Genomic DNA, 14891 nt, shown 5'->3' on the forward strand with positions numbered 1-14891 from the left:
CAGTCTCCTATCCCACCTCCCCGCCCTGGCCACGCCCACTCCTGAGCGCGCACGCAGCGGTGGCCTTCCTTGCGCGGACGCGCGCACGCCGCCGTTCTTGTCGGTGGGAGGGCGACCGCTCCGGCTGTCGCTGGGGGCGGGGCTGTAGGGGAAGGTACTAAAGCCGCTGAGGTAAGTGGCTTGAGAGTTGAAGGACTTTTAGGAGCTTGTGAAAATGGAGCTACCCCTGAGATCCTACCTGCAGAGTGTAGGAAAATGGAGAAGGTAGGAGGAGACACAGGAGGCTGACTCGGCGGGCGTATAAATGGAAATTTCCTCAGGCCGCGATGAATGGAGTGCGCATGCGGACTGAAGGGTGACGCCTGCGCAGTGGGGCGGTTGTCTGGCGTCGCTTCCTTGGGCTGAGCTTTCGGGGAAACGTGAATTTATTGTTAGGTTGGTAGCTGTTGGTGTTGACGCTTTCTTTCTCCAGGCTCTCTCTGTCCAGTTTGCCCAGCTAGACTTGCAGTTGAATTGTAATCCCCAACTGATTAAGTGAAATACAGTGAGACGCTTTGTTGATGGTGGAATTTAACAATTGCTTGCCTAATTTGCCTTTGTAGAAACAGGAACTTGCTTCATCATGTATTTTCAATGAGGTTTTTTTGTAGCCCAGGCAGACCTCGAACTCACAACAGTCCTCCTGCTTCAGCCTTCCAAATGCTGGGATTACGAGGGAGCACGAACACACCCATCTTTAGAGAAAGACCACTTTTTAAGAAAATAGGCGTATATGGCCTGAGTACCTTCTGTGGGTATGAGAGTCTTGTGGGAGATAGGTTTGTATAAATAAACCTAGACAATGAGAAAGAAAAACAATGAACCAAAGTTGGTGGCACTTTCTCCAACTCCCACATAATCTATGTGAGGTGCTAGCCCTTGTTTAGTTATTTACAAATCAGTCATCCTGGAAATGTGACCCTGTACTGGGCCTTGAAGTTAGGAAGATTTCCTTCCCTCTTTGTAAGATGACAAGACTCTTCCAAACGTGAACGTTGTAGGTGTAGCTCAGTGGTAGGGTGTGAAGGGCATAATAGAGGCAGATCCTGAACGGAGCCTTCCTCCTTTAGAAGTTAACTGTGCCTACATCAGACAATTAAAACAAGTGTATTGGGACATAATAAATATGAAAACCAGGCATAGTAGAAAGAACATTCCTCCAATCCCAGGTACTCAGGAGGCTGAGGCAGAAGGACAGCAAATTTGAAATCAGCCTAGACAACTTAGACTATCTGAAAATGAAAAGTAAAAACTGGGAATGTAGTTCAGTGTGTAGCTGTGGGTTTAATGTTTAATCTCTCAATACCAAAAAGAAAGAAAGAAAAAACCTGAGGTCTACCTTAGAAGAAGAAGAAAAAAGAATTTAAGTGTTTGCCAAGCTTGAAACTTTTCCAGTTTTATATGTACTAATTTAATCTTCATAACACCTCTGTAAGGTAAGCCCTGTCGTTGACCCCATGTGACAAGTGAGACAATTAAGGGATAGAAAATTTTAAGTGATTTGACCAGAGTCATAGTAGAAGAGCAAAACCAGAACACAAACCCAAGCAGAGAGGCTTCAGTCAGTTCTTAACCACGATGCGATTGGCCTCAGTTTTAGCACTCAGGAGGCTGAGGCAAGAGTATTGCTACAAGTTTGGTGCTACCCTGGACTGCTAGTGCGACCCCATCTCAAAACAAAACAAGGAATCACAGCACATAAGCTAAAATTATCTTAATGCCTCAGCATTTGGGGGAGGGGAGATTTTGGTTTTGTTTCATTTTGTTTTTGAGACAATCTTACTATGTAGTTTAGGGTGGCCTTGAACTCACTGTGTAGCCCAGGCTGGCTTCCAACTTGAAGTGATCCTCCTGCTTGAGTCCCCCGAACACCGGGATTACAGGCTTGAGCCGCCACACCTGCTCATTGCCTCAGTGTTGTCATCTATACCATTAGGAAATTAGGTGAACTTTAAGGGATCTGCAGTAATATTTAATTCATTCTGAAACATTTACTGTAAATAAATACTTAGCCTAAATCTTTAGAGCTAGAAATTGCTTGGTACATCTTTGTACCCCAGCAGGCACTGCATAAAATTAATCTTGTAGTAATTCTGGCTTCCATTTTTCAGCGCTATTTTGTATATGGAATGATATGGTATCCTCGGATAGAAGACATATCAGATATTAAACTGATAAGAACAGGTACTATACCTGGTCCTAGCCAAAAGGCCGAGAATCAATGTACAATATAGTATTTTTGAGTTTGAAAGAGAACAGGACAAAAGGCACTTACTTTTTTTTTTTTTTTTTTTTTTTTTTTTTAATACCAGGGATTGAACTCAAGACTTTGCATTTGCTGGGCAGGTGCTCCTGCCACCAAGCTATATCTCTGGCCCTTTTTAAACTTTATTGTTTTTGAACTGGGATTCGAACTTAGGACCTCATGCTTGCCAGGCAGATGCTGTGCTACCGAGTTATATCCGCAACCTGCATTTACTTTAATTATATTACATTAGTAGTCCCACTGTGGCTGGCTTTTGAAGCTCTCCCCATTCTGGGAGTTGTTTGGGTGCTCTGCTGAGGAGCTGATTTCCAAAGATAAAGTGTTTGCAGCTAAACAGCATTTATCAGGATGGAGGAAGATGATTCGAGTTTTAAATCTTAGGTGAGACACGGTGTATAAACAGTTCACAATAAGTTCTACTCTGAACTGGTAGAAAATAAAGAACTAACCTACCTTCCAGAAGGTGGCCAAGTTGCCTTGTATGTTTTATTTCAGTACAACCAGAAATCTATTGAAGATTTGGCCCATCACTGCTTAAATTATTTTTAAAGAGCATTTACAAATAGTAAGCTATGTTTTGACCCAGTATTGTCCAAAAGATTGGATACAAATCTAACTTGAAAAATTGTTGCCTCTGTGGGTATGAATACAATTTGGAAAGTTATCAGAGCTCAGAGCAGAAAAGAAACAACATAATAGCAAATTTAAACAGGTTGTTAATCAACTTGCATTTTAATAGGCTGCCAGTCCAAATATAGCAATAGCCTTGTAGTTCTGTATCCCACTTCTGTATTAATCAGTGTTACTTATCATAAGCCAAGATAGCTTCTCTGACTACCTTAAATCATCATCATAAATTAAAGAAACTACAGCCAGCATTTCAGACATAGTACATTATTTTCCTGCCTAGGAAACTAGCTGTTCTGTATATATACGATGCATATCTGTGTAGCATTCCTTTACTGTTTTCTATCTTTAAAAAAGTGAATTTCAGGTTTTTTTTTTTTAAAGTGCCAGAGACTGAACACAGGGCCTCAAATATGCTAAGCACATGCTTTACCATGTAGAGCTATTCCCTTACCCTCAATTTTTTGTAGCATATATGTTCGTTTTATAACTGATGACAAAATGTTAAGGAAAAATACTCAAATTCTTTGGCCATTAGAAGAAAATTCTTTTTATTTTTATTTTGGGGAATTTTTTTGTCATTTTTGTGTGTGTGACAGGAGCTATAGTTCAGGCTGACCTTAAACTCCTGTGTAGCTAAGAAAATACACTTCAGAGCCCTTTTTAAAAAGTCACATAACTTACATAAGAGTTGAAGAAAAAAAAAAGTCACATAACATTGAAATAATAATTATCCAAGTTTTTTGTTTTTTTCTTTCTCTCATTTATTTTTTGAGACTGGGACTGGTCTCAAACTTGGCAAGTCCTTTACCACAGCTGGCTGCAGTCATTTTTTAAATTTAAATGCTAGAACTCCATTATTCAGTATAATGCATGTGACTTTATTGAATTTTTTACTAACATTAAACAAAATTGAAAATCCCATTCTTAGTCACAGTAATTTATAGTGGCTTATGAGACTAGTAGCTCTCATATTGGACAACACAGAAATAGAACATAGAACATTTTCGTCAGACCGCTCAGCTACGCTACATGCTCTTAACATTTTTATCCTGGAAGAAAGTTTTATCAGCATAGTGCCAAATTTTTAATTATACACTTTGGTGAAAAATTTTTTTAAAAAAGTATATACTTTGTGGGCTGGGGATTTAGCTCAGCGGCATAAGCATCTGCCTTGCAAGCAGGCAGTCGTGAGTTCAATCCCCGGTACCGATAAAAACAAAAGACAAAAAAAAAAAAAAAAAAGTATATACTTTGAAATCCTTTGTTTAAAATGATGTAAGCTTATGTGGGCAGAATTATTTTTAGTTTTTGTAAGAAATCATGTATTCAGTACAGATTTCCTCATTTACATTGAGATTCTTTGAAAAGACTATTAAAACAGCTACTGTGTTCACAAGCGCTTTTTCTGAGCTATTTTGTTCTAGTTTTGGGATGCCACCAAGTGGTGAGCTGTAGTATTACATTTGAGTTTTAAAAAAACACTTGGTGAAAGTGCCAGTTTGTATTTCCTAACCAGTTTCCTTTCCTAGACAAGGGAACACAGTGTTATTCTGGAATCTCATTTGGAAAATTTTATAAGTCAGTTTCTTGGTGTGGCTTGGTCAGGATGTATCCAAGACAAACTGTCCTATGCAGCATGGTTGTATCCTTGTAATTTATTTCCTCAGTCTCATTTCCACTTTAGCACTGTCGTATTACCCCTCACGTCTCATAAATCACACATCCACCATCACTCCCCACCGACAGATCCACTCTGCTAATGGTGGCAAGTGGTGTTCTGTGTAGCCAAATTACTCTTCAACAGATTTTTGTTTCAAAACTCTTAAGTGACAAAAACCAAAGTGACATTTAGGCAGGAAGCTTCAGTAAAAGATTGTGGGGCTATAGAGATAGAAAAGGAGCTAGTTCTTTATACAATGTGCTGGCCTTTATAGCAGCTCGAATGAAATGCTGTCAATCTCACTTCCATAAACCTGCCAACTGTTTTTGTTTTTGTGTTTTGTTTTTTCTTTCTCTGTAGGGAAGTCAGAATTCTGCTAGAGGAAATGGCTGCCTCTTCATCGTCCTCCTCAGCTGGTGGGGTCAGTGGAAGTTCTGTCTCTGGATCTGGGTTCAGTGTCTCAGACCTCGCCCCACCCCGGAAAGCGCTTTTCAACTACCCCAAAGGAGCTGGGGAGATGCTGGAAGGTGATCTCATGCAGCTTTTTGCTGAATAATTGGGCTCAGACCTGCAATGAATATTAATTGGAAAGATGCTATTAAGTGGATCAGAGATGAATTTGCCCTGATTTCAGCTCCACATTTCATCTCTTGTCCCTATCTCAGAGAAGATCTTTAAGTCAAGTCATTTCCCAGAGTATGACTTTTTGAGCTGAGAGTTTGGAAATCCAGGTCATCAAGAATGACTTAGATCCAGAAATGCCAGGTTACTTGACCACATGAAAGGCAGTCAGCACTGGAGCCAGGAATTATCTTGCTCTTACTTTGCTTTATCCTGAAAGCTGTCCAACTTCCTATAGTTAGTAGGTTTGATGTATTTTGTTTCCTAGTGCAGTTAGCCTGCAGATCAGTTAACCCCATGAGACAGATCCAAAGAGGAAGTAAAAAGTACTGCCCCAGCCTTTCATGCAGACCAGTCCCCTGCCTCACTGCAAGATGATGCTGTGTGGTTTTTCTAGCCTTAGAGCCAGATTTGCACCCAGTCTTCCACTGTGTTTCTCAGCACACAGTTTGCAGGCTGGCTGGCAGGCAGTAGTAGAAAACAGCACTGGTAACTGGAATTCATCAGATTTTTTTTTTTAATTGAAACAAGACTTGCTGTGTAGTCCAGACTGATCTCAGAGTCTTCTTGCCTCAGACTCCCAAGTGTTAGAATCACAGATGTGTCCCACCATAGCTGGCTAGACTAGTAATTCTAAGTAGGGGGAGCATCTGAAGAGCTTACTTTGAATGTACTATTCTGGAAATGCTGAGTTAATATAGCATGAGAACCTTTTTTTTAAAAAAACTGGGAATTGAACCCAGAACCTTTGCACTGAGCTGTATCCCTACTCCTTTTTTTTTTTTTTTTTTTTTTTTTTCTTGTTTTTGCTTTTTGAGGTTTTTTTTGTTTTGTTTTTTGAGGCAGTCTTACTAATTGCCAGGTTGCCCAGACTGGCTGGAACTTGCAATTCTTAATGCCTTAGCCTCCCAGAATATTGAGATTAAAGGCATGTGCTCCATACCCAATTTAAGAATCTTCCTTTTTGACCAATATCCAGGGTCCAATTAATGAAGGTAATCTTATCCTACTACCTATGAAAACATTAGCAGAATAGAATTGGGCATGGTGGCACATTCCTGTAATCCCAGCACTTGGGAGGCTGAGGCAGGAGGATCACTGTGAGTTCAAGGCCAGCCTGAACTGCATAAGACCCTGTCTCAAAAAGACAAACAAGAAAAGAAAAAAAAAAGCATTAGAGAACCAACTAAAAATCCAAAATCTATGTGAGTTATGCAGTTTTGTGATTAATTATTTATTGTCTTTTTTCTTTTTCTTTTTTGTCTTTTTCGTTTTTATCGGTACCAGGGATGGAACTCACGACTGCCTGCTTGCAAGGCAGGCGCTTATGCCGCTGAGCTAAATCCCAGCCCCTATTGTCTTTTTTCTTTAAACGTAGCATATATATACACACATGGGTTTCTATTAGGTTTTTTGTTTTGTTTTTGAGACAGCGTCTCACTATATAGATCAGGCTGGCCTTGAACTCATGGAGATCCTCCTGCCTCAGCCTCCCAAATGCTGGGATTATAGGCATACACTACCATGCCTGGTTATGTGATACATTTAAAAACTCACCTGAGACTATTTCTTTTTTTTTTTTTTCCTTTGTTTTATTCTTTTTTTTTTTTTTTTTTTTTTTTTTTTTTTTTTTTTTTTTGTCGTTTTCCTTTTTATCGGTACCAGGGATCGAACTCACGACTGCCTGCTTTTGAGGCAGGCGCTTATGCCGCTGAGCTAAATCCCCAGCCCCTTTTTTTTTTTTTTTTTTTTTTTTTTGAGACAGAGTCTTACTATGTCGTTCAGGCTGGCCTTGGGCTCACTTTGTAGCCCAGGCTGGCTTCCTTCCAAATAATCCTCCTGCCTTAGCCTCCCAAGTGCTGGGACTAAAGGAGTATGCCGCCACGTCTGGCTCCTGAGACTATTTCTGAGAAAAAGTTTTTTGGGGGTGATCTTTATTTATTTATATCAAGTATAATAAAAAGCGGTTTTGGGGTAAGCCAGACCAAAAACTATGATTCTTCTGTTTTGTTTTTTTTTGTTTTTGTAGTGCTAAGGATTGAACCCAGGGTCTTGCACATGCTCGGCAAACACTCTACTACTGAGTTATATCCCTAGCAAGCCAGGCCAGACAGAAGAATCATTTATGACAGGAAAACACAAGAAGACTCTAGAATTGTTAGGGTTTCTACAGCTGGTTAAGTTCTTATTAGGAGCAGGTGACCAGGTTAGTGAATGTAATTAGCAATACCTATGAGGCATGTGAACTTCTGCCCTTGCCTTTCCATTTTCTTCGTGTTTCTTGAATAATCAAGTTAGTTTTACTGAGTTAGGCTGGAGGCAGAAAACATTTAGGGCCTTGTTTATCATATTTGGCACTAAAAATGCATTATGACTTTGGTTATATACAGAAGAGATGTGGTATTAAAGTTTCCTGCAAAAGCTAAAGGCTTTTACATTGTATAATGAGTTGTATAGCAGCAAAAGAGGAATCAGTGCTTAACAATAGCACTCTTAAGCTGAGTGCTCAGCAGCAAAAGCGCCTGCCTGGCAAGCCCAAGGTCCTGAGTTCCATCCCTGGTATCAAAAAAAGAAAAGAAAAAAAACCCCATAGCACTCTAAAATTCTGCCTACAAAAGGAATTTTAATACAGCAGGTGCCTCTGCATTCTCAGAGCTATCAGCATTCTTTATCAGAATGCTCCAGATATGCAGAAATATTCAAGAAAACCTTGGGAGATGAATCTGTTGATGTTCTAATTGTAGATCTGTTTCTTTTGTTTCATGGAGGACTATGTTGGGTTCTGTTGTAAAATGCACTTTTATTTAAGTTTAAATTCAAGTGCACAGTTGTGATCCTGTGCATTTTGTTTGATTGGTTTTTGTTTTTTTTGAAACAGTCTCACTATGTTGTCCAGGATTGCCTCAAAATCAATACATAGCCTATGTTGGCCTTGAACTCACAGATCCTCCTGCCGCAGCCTCCCAACTGCTAGGATTACAGGTGTGCACAACCACAGCAGGTAGATTCTGTGAATTCTTGGCTTTAAAGTTTTACCAGTAATCTTAGAATTACTTTTGAACAATAAGATGAGAACTTCTGAATTGTCTTGGCCAAATGATCTTCTGATCTCTTCGGGGGGGTTGGTTCCAGGATCACCACCAGCCCATATCACCTCCCCCTGCACAGCCCCACTGCACCCTGCTTATACTGAAATCAGCAGAGGCTCAGGTCTCTTGCATACAGCCGCATAGGATTTGCACATGTCCATGTCTATCCTCCCACGTAGTACTCTGAAATGCGAGTTAGTAAGGATGTTAGATTTGGAAGCATTTTCTATCATGGTGATAGTCGATACTATTATCCAGCAAGTCAAATGCACATGCAGCAAACCATATTTCTTGCTGTAGTTTAATGGAATAGGAAAATAGAGTAGGGGTTGCCAGTTGAGAATAAGGAACAAAAGCAATTAGGAACCAAGGTTGGATGCTATTTATGATCTTAACAGGTTCACCTTGATGTTACGTCCTTCCAAAGGCTAGAATAGTAAACCCAATAACCTGTAGTTAACCTTGGGAATTAACTTTTTGATGCATCTTCTGTCTGGTAACAGACACCCCAGATAAGCAACTGACAGCAGGTTTAACATTCTCCTGCCCTTGGCTAGTACTGTCCTCAACCAGTTATTAGTGAGCAAATTAGAGATGGCCTTCCAGCCCAGAAGTGGCTGTGTTTTGGTGACATTGTAAGCTGCTGATTACCTGGCATTGTCTAATTTCCTGCTGTGAGGTAATAGTTTTTTCAGTGAATTGTGTTAACATTGTATTGTATTGGTGATGGTGTTAGATTTGGGCAGTTTACTGAACTTTCTCTATTTATAACCTTTTCTTGTCCTTTAAGAGGAAAGCTGATGTGTTGCTACTTGGTGTGTTACAAATTATTAGATTACAGTTTCTAAATAGACGACAAACTGGCCCAGGCTGACTCCTCTCTGGGGAAATTTCGGGCTTTGCATTGGCATAGATGCCACTTCTAGTAGAATGCGGCAAGGAAGCGGTAGACTTTGGCGAATACAGGGCTGCACGTCAGCAGAAATGCGTTCTACATGCATATGAGGTGGCAGTGGTCCATGGGTCCCTTTTTGAAAGAGAACACATCTTTCTGCCTTGACATTCATTACCAAAGGAAATGGACAAATGACGAAACGAGCATTGTGCCCTCATCATACCATGATTAAATGTATATAGGATCAGTGTGGAAGAGAGAAAGAAAAAAAAAAATGTATATAGAAGACAGCACTTCCAGGAGCATCCATATACACGGTGATGTCATCATTACAGCCTGTAATTCCAGTGCCTTGTAGATGAGATCCTCAAGCCACCTGGGGGCTAAACGCTATTCTGTGTGCTTTGCTTTTTCTAAAATTAAACTCAGAGTTACAATTCCACTCTTCAAGCAAAGATATGAATAGAATAATGAATGCTGGCATATCATTTTCATGGGAGAGCTACAATAAATGCCATCACTGGTGTCAAGCTTCCTTGTCACAAAGTGGAATTCCGTACTACCGCTTGCCTATATCAAAAAAAAAAAAAAAAAAAAAAACACACCTCAGTTATGTCATCAGCTTGCCTAGTCAGGGCTGAAAGTGTAGCTCGGTGGTAGGGCATGTGATTAGCATGTGCAAGGCTGTGGGTTCAACCCCAGCACCAAAAGAGAAAAAGAGAATCCAGGAAGCCAGTAAGTATTTAGTTGATTGAAAATGAAAATTCTTGGGGCTGGGGGGCTGGGGGTTTAGCTCAGCAGCGTAAGCGCCTGCCTTGCAAGCAGGCAGTCATGAGTTCGATCCCCGGTACCGATAAAAAGGAAAAAGACAAAAAAAAAAAAAAGAAAGAAAATGAAAATTCTCTTTGCCCAGTTTAGACGAGCTACACACAAATGACTTAGATCTAGCCAGATGAGTAGAGGTGAGTGGAGGGAACGGATTGTGCCCTGTATGTTATATAATGTGTAGAAAACAGATTTTATTAAGTGTACAAATAAAGTGACTTTTTTTTTTCAAATTAAAAAATAAGAGAGGTTTGAGCAGGGAGTGATGGCTTGCCCACCTATAATACCCCTCAGGCTGAATGGAAGAACTGAAAAATCAAGAGTAGCCTGGGGCTACTTAGGCAATTTAGTGCCTTGGCAAGACTTTATCTCAAAACAAAATTGTAAAGGGCTAGGGATGTAGCCCCAATGGTACAGAACTCCTGGGATCAATCCTCATTTCTGAAAGGATAAAGAAAAAAGGCTTAAATTTACTTAATACAATTCTCCTTATAGTGTACATCCCAAGAATTATACTTTTTCTTTGGCGCAGGGCATCAATTTGAAAATAAGTTGGAAGGACACGCTTTTGGATGTATATTCAAGCCATTGGGACACAGTATCTAGTTTTTCTTATTGATTACCAATCTGAAGTCATTTTTGAAAGAACATCTGCCTTGTGTGAAACTCAGCACGAGGCCAGAACGTTACTCATATCTCCCTGTCACTTAATACCTGGCACCCGCCCCACCCTGTGATTGATGGGTGTGTGCTTGGCACTTACTAGTGCTGGTGGGAACTGGTACCTTGAAAAAGACAGCTGTGTCCTTTTTTGCTCTTTGAGAATTTTCATGTAAGATAACGTGCCCCAGATGAATTCTGCCCTTTAAAAAATCAAATTTTCCAACACAAATTATATAGCTTTGGGGATGTGTTTTGCTCTGCCAGCCTTTGCTGCTGAAGGGTAACATGACCTTGCTTGTTTCACAGTCACTTCCCAAGTGCTGTGGTGACCAAGGTAGCCACCTTCTCGTTGGCTCTTCTTGGCACCACGACAGTGCCAGGCTCTGAACTTGCACCATACTCTTGTTGTCAGCCAAATTGCAGTGTTTTGATCCACTTCGAAAATCAAGGCTACAATTTATGTTTACAGAATGAAATTTCCCAGCAGTGTTTTGTGATAGTCATAATGATGCAATTGGATATATTAAAAATCAACAACTTTTTCTCTTCACTTTGTTTTTAGAATGACAAGGACTTGGAGTCTCAGTGTACTGTACCTCGGGTTTTTGATAGCAGAGCTGTCACGTGGCCAAATATGTCAACTGCCAGTGTTTACTTGACGTACGGTAGAAAAGAACATTAAGAAACATGTCAGTGTAGGAGGGGGAAATGTTGACCAGGGCATCAGCCTGCAGTTTCTTGTTTTTGTTTTTTTAAACACTATTTTTAGAGTCTTAAACAAGTAGAGAGACTATTTTAATATTCTAGGTATAGAAGAAGTAGCTTTTACAACTTAAGGGTGTTAGTTCTACGTGAAACAGAATTGCTGTTAACACTGGAAACGAGACCCTGAATGTAAAAGCAAGGAAAAGAATTCATAGGTTTACCTGGTTTATCAGAAGCCATAAAACCCTTTTCCTCCTTTGTTTGTAGATGGCTCTGAAAGATTCCTCTGTGAGTCCGTGTTCAGTTACCAGGTGGCGTCCACGCTTAAACAGGTGAAGCACGGTAAGCGCAAGAGCTCGGCGTGCTTGACCGTGTGGGTGAGCGTGCAGAGCTGGGAAGGCTCGTCGGCATGGCAGGAGCCCCCAAACTCAGCGCAGCTGTTTAAGTGGACTTCCTAAATTTAAGAAGCATTCAAAGGTCTTAGTTCAGACAGAACGTCCACAGCCAGGTTAAGGCTGGAGCCACAAGATTGGTTTTCTCAGGGGATCCGTGTTTCCTGCTCCCTTGGGTTGCTTTTTCCTCTCCTTTCTGAGTAGGCTTCCATGTCCTGCTGTGGCTCTTTATTCACCAGCATCATCATCCTTGGACTCGGAAGCCATGATAGTGCAGTCCTGCTCCATGAGGCCTTCAGGAGATGCTGGGCATTCTCCAGGGAAAGCAGCCTGTCTGGGAGAAAGCTGCAGTTTCAGGCTGGGGAATTTGGCTCACTGGCATAAGCGCCTGCCTGGAAAGTGTGAGGTCATGAGTTCAATCCCTGGTATTAAAAAAAAGTTTCAGTTGCTTCCTAGGATTGAGCCATCTTGAAAATGTGCTAGTTTTTTTTTGGTTCTATTTTTTGTGGTGCTGGGGATCAAACCCAGGCCTGGTACATGCTAGGCAAGTGCTGTACCACTGAGCTTAATCTCAAGCCCTGTGATGACATTTTTTAAATTTTTATATAAGGACTTGAAGCATATTTACTCTTACTTTTAAAACTTTTTTTTTTTTTTTTTTTTTTTTTTTGGTCTTTTTCATTTTTACCAGTACCGGGGATCGAACTCACAACTGCCTGCTTGCAAGGCAGGCGCTTATGCCGCTGAGCTAAATCCCCAGCCCCTTTTTAAAACTTTTTATATTAGTGCATGTTTGTAGTACATGATGGTTACATTCAATGTGGGGAATTAGTGCATGTACATAATATCCTAGCACTTTTTATGTTGCCTTTCCCATCCTCCCTCCCCCCAGATGGTCTTTATATTATGAGAAACTTACATAGACACTAACTATTACCCTTTATAAGAAACTTAGTCACTGAGGCTTCTGTGATGCAACGTGATATGATATGATTAAAGAAAAACATGTAAGAGTGTGCGGCCCTTGATGGCTTATCTACAAGAGAAGAAGTACATAGTATAAGCATGAATATTTCAGCTTTCCACTGTGCAGTCAAAGCCGTGAAGGTGGGGGCTGGGGGTGTAGTCAATGGTAGAGCAGTTGCCTAGCACATGTGAGGCCCTTGGGTTCCCTCCCTAGTACTGAAAAAAAAAAAAGGCAGTAAATATAGTGATTAGGAATGTTCCTTTAAAAAAAAAAGTTACAGTTTGCTGACCAATGTAATCTAAGACCCCATTACTATAGAATGTGAAGGAGAAAGATTTCATCTAGAAATTTTTTTTGGTACCAGAAATCAAACTCAGGACCCTGCACTTGCCAGGTGCTGTGCCACTGAGCTGTATCCCCAGCCTAGAAATTATTTTTTAAATAGTCATCATGTTAGTGATGGTGACAGTTTCACAGGCAGGGCATTGTGGCATTATAGTACCTCCTTCACTCCACAGATCAGCAAGTTGCTCGGATGGAAAAACTAGCCGGTTTGGTAGAAGAACTGGAGGCCGACGAGTGGCGGTTTAAACCCATCGAGCAGCTGCTGGGGTTCACACCCTCTTCAGGATGACGTCACCTGGATGGTCCCCGCTGGGCACAGCCAGTGCAGAGCCGCAAAGGACTTCCTTATTGCTTGCACAGGCACCTAGAGATTCCCAGCTGCATTGCCGAACTGCTGACTTAACTCCTTACTGGTTTCTCTGTATCTGTCCACAGGCAACAAATGCTTAAATGTGTGATCTTGCTGGGAAAGTTTTTGTTTATTTGTCTGAAAAAGTATTGGGAATCACATTAAGACAGTTGGTTTTACAGAATTAGGAAATTTGGTTCAAGAGATACTTATTGGGCTGGGTATGTAGCTCATTAATAAAAGTGCTTGCCTGTCATGCTTAAGGCTCTGGGTTCAGTCTCCAGCACCACAAAACAAACTGTGTATATGCATGTGTCTTGAGACAAGGTTCATTTTGTAGTTCAGGTTGGCCTTGAACTCACTGTATAGCCCAGCCTGACCTTGAAGTCACTGCAATTCTTCTGCCTCATCCTCCAGAGTGCTGGGATTACAAGTGTGTGTGTGTCACCATGCCCAGCCAGAAAAAAAATTGTTTTACAAAGTGATACACAGTTTTCAAAAGGTAAGTAGGACACATGCCAGAATTGTATATGTTCTGTCATTCATACAATGCCTGGAAATTTGAACCAGTCAAGTCCAAGGTCAGCATCTAAAGTTACACATTTCTGACCTAACATTTCTTTTTATACATCAGCATGATTTTAACTCAGGACCTGTCCAAATGAGAAATTTTTAAATGTTCATTTTGTTCCCCCTTTTAGATATCTAATTCTATAGATTCTTTTTCTAACCTCTTCTAGATATACCAAATGCTGACAAAAGAAAAACCCTGCATTTTGAATGTTTCATGTTGCAGCAGCTATAAAATAAAGCAGCAAGCAAAATCCTTTTACACACGGAATTCCAATGTTCAGCGCATTGGTGGACTCAAGCAATTCTGTAGCGAATAAATCCTCTGAAAGATCTCCAAATTGGTGTTTTCATCCTTTCAAAGTCCGAGGGATTTGGGGTAGGGAAAAGATGTCAAATTACTTTCTACAAGATTCTAAAAACTATTTCTCCTAAGTACATAGTAAATATAGTTTATTTCAGAGAGTTTTGTCTTTGAAGTGTCTGAATAGCTCACCAATACCTGAGTCGGTTTGTATGCTATAATGGGGGAAACCTGGAAGGCTAACGGTTATTTTTTTTTCTCCCTCATGAGTCCACACTGCACAGTTAAGAGAATCATTTATTGTGTTGTATGCAGTTTGCCTTAGCATCTACCTTTGTCCTTACTAAGAACTTACTTAAGAGTTGCTTTATTATAAAACTATATAATCCCAGAACCGTTGGCCCTAATCTGGGGGTTCAAATGTTTAACACATGCTGCCTAGCAGAAAGGGTGACCTCATTCACTTGGTAAAGTCTGTGTTCAGTGAAGATAAGGACCTGCTCACGGTCACATTGCTCAGGCAAAAGGAAATCCTGGGACACGGGATCAATCATGGTTACTTGATAATCAG

The 14891-nt window shown here is 40.6% G+C and overlaps 2 protein-coding genes and 1 pseudogene across 11 annotated transcripts in view; 1 reads left to right on the top strand and 2 right to left on the bottom strand.

The window, feature by feature from the left end:
* Nucleotides 1–364, bottom strand: part of Ascc1 (activating signal cointegrator 1 complex subunit 1) — a 128857-nt gene extending 128493 nt beyond the window's left edge. For both annotated transcript variants that reach the window (XR_010044004.1, XM_063238644.1), the window contains exon 1: nt 239–364. The gene's annotated coding sequence lies outside the window, so the exon portion shown is untranslated. The remainder of the gene's footprint in view (nt 1–238) is intronic.
* On the top strand, nt 15–14357 carry Anapc16 (anaphase promoting complex subunit 16). 9 transcript variants are annotated; one of them, XM_013156898.3, is made up of 5 exons: nt 15–171; nt 4956–5122; nt 8095–8217; nt 11661–11735; nt 13271–14357. In XM_013156898.3, exons 2-5 carry the CDS (start codon nt 4981–4983, stop codon nt 13384–13386), a joined length of 456 nt encoding a protein of 151 aa, XP_013012352.1. In that variant the 5' UTR covers nt 15–171; nt 4956–4980; the 3' UTR covers nt 13387–14357. The 9 variants fall into 9 exon arrangements, with proteins under 9 accessions (XP_013012352.1, XP_063094716.1, XP_063094718.1 ...); XM_013156897.3 differs by having other exon boundaries at nt 75–264; XM_013156900.3 differs by lacking the exon at nt 15–171 and adding an exon at nt 253–435.
* Nucleotides 2155–2262, bottom strand: LOC111758004 (U2 spliceosomal RNA; annotated as a pseudogene).
* Nucleotides 14358–14891: the final 534 nt, after the last annotated feature.

This window comes from Cavia porcellus, unplaced genomic scaffold, assembly GCF_034190915.1.
Source record: "Cavia porcellus strain 051 isolate PalLab524CR breed Dunkin Hartley unplaced genomic scaffold, mCavPor4.1 scaffold_28, whole genome shotgun sequence".
Taxonomy (NCBI): Eukaryota; Metazoa; Chordata; class Mammalia; order Rodentia; family Caviidae; genus Cavia; species Cavia porcellus.

What these genes read in the sequence shown, in the direction of transcription:
- Anapc16 (XM_013156897.3), top strand. Translation starts at nt 215, where the DNA reads ATGGAGCTACCCCTGAGATCCTACCTGCAGAGTGTAGGAAAATGGAGA. An exon ending in AGTGTAGGAAAATGGAGAAG is followed by an intron (nt 265 to 4,955) that starts GTAGGAGGAGAC and finishes CTTTCTCTGTAG; the next exon opens with GGAAGTCAGAATTCTGCTAG. An exon ending in GCTTAAACAGGTGAAGCACG is followed by an intron (nt 11,736 to 13,270) that starts GTAAGCGCAAGA and finishes TTCACTCCACAG; the next exon opens with ATCAGCAAGTTGCTCGGATG.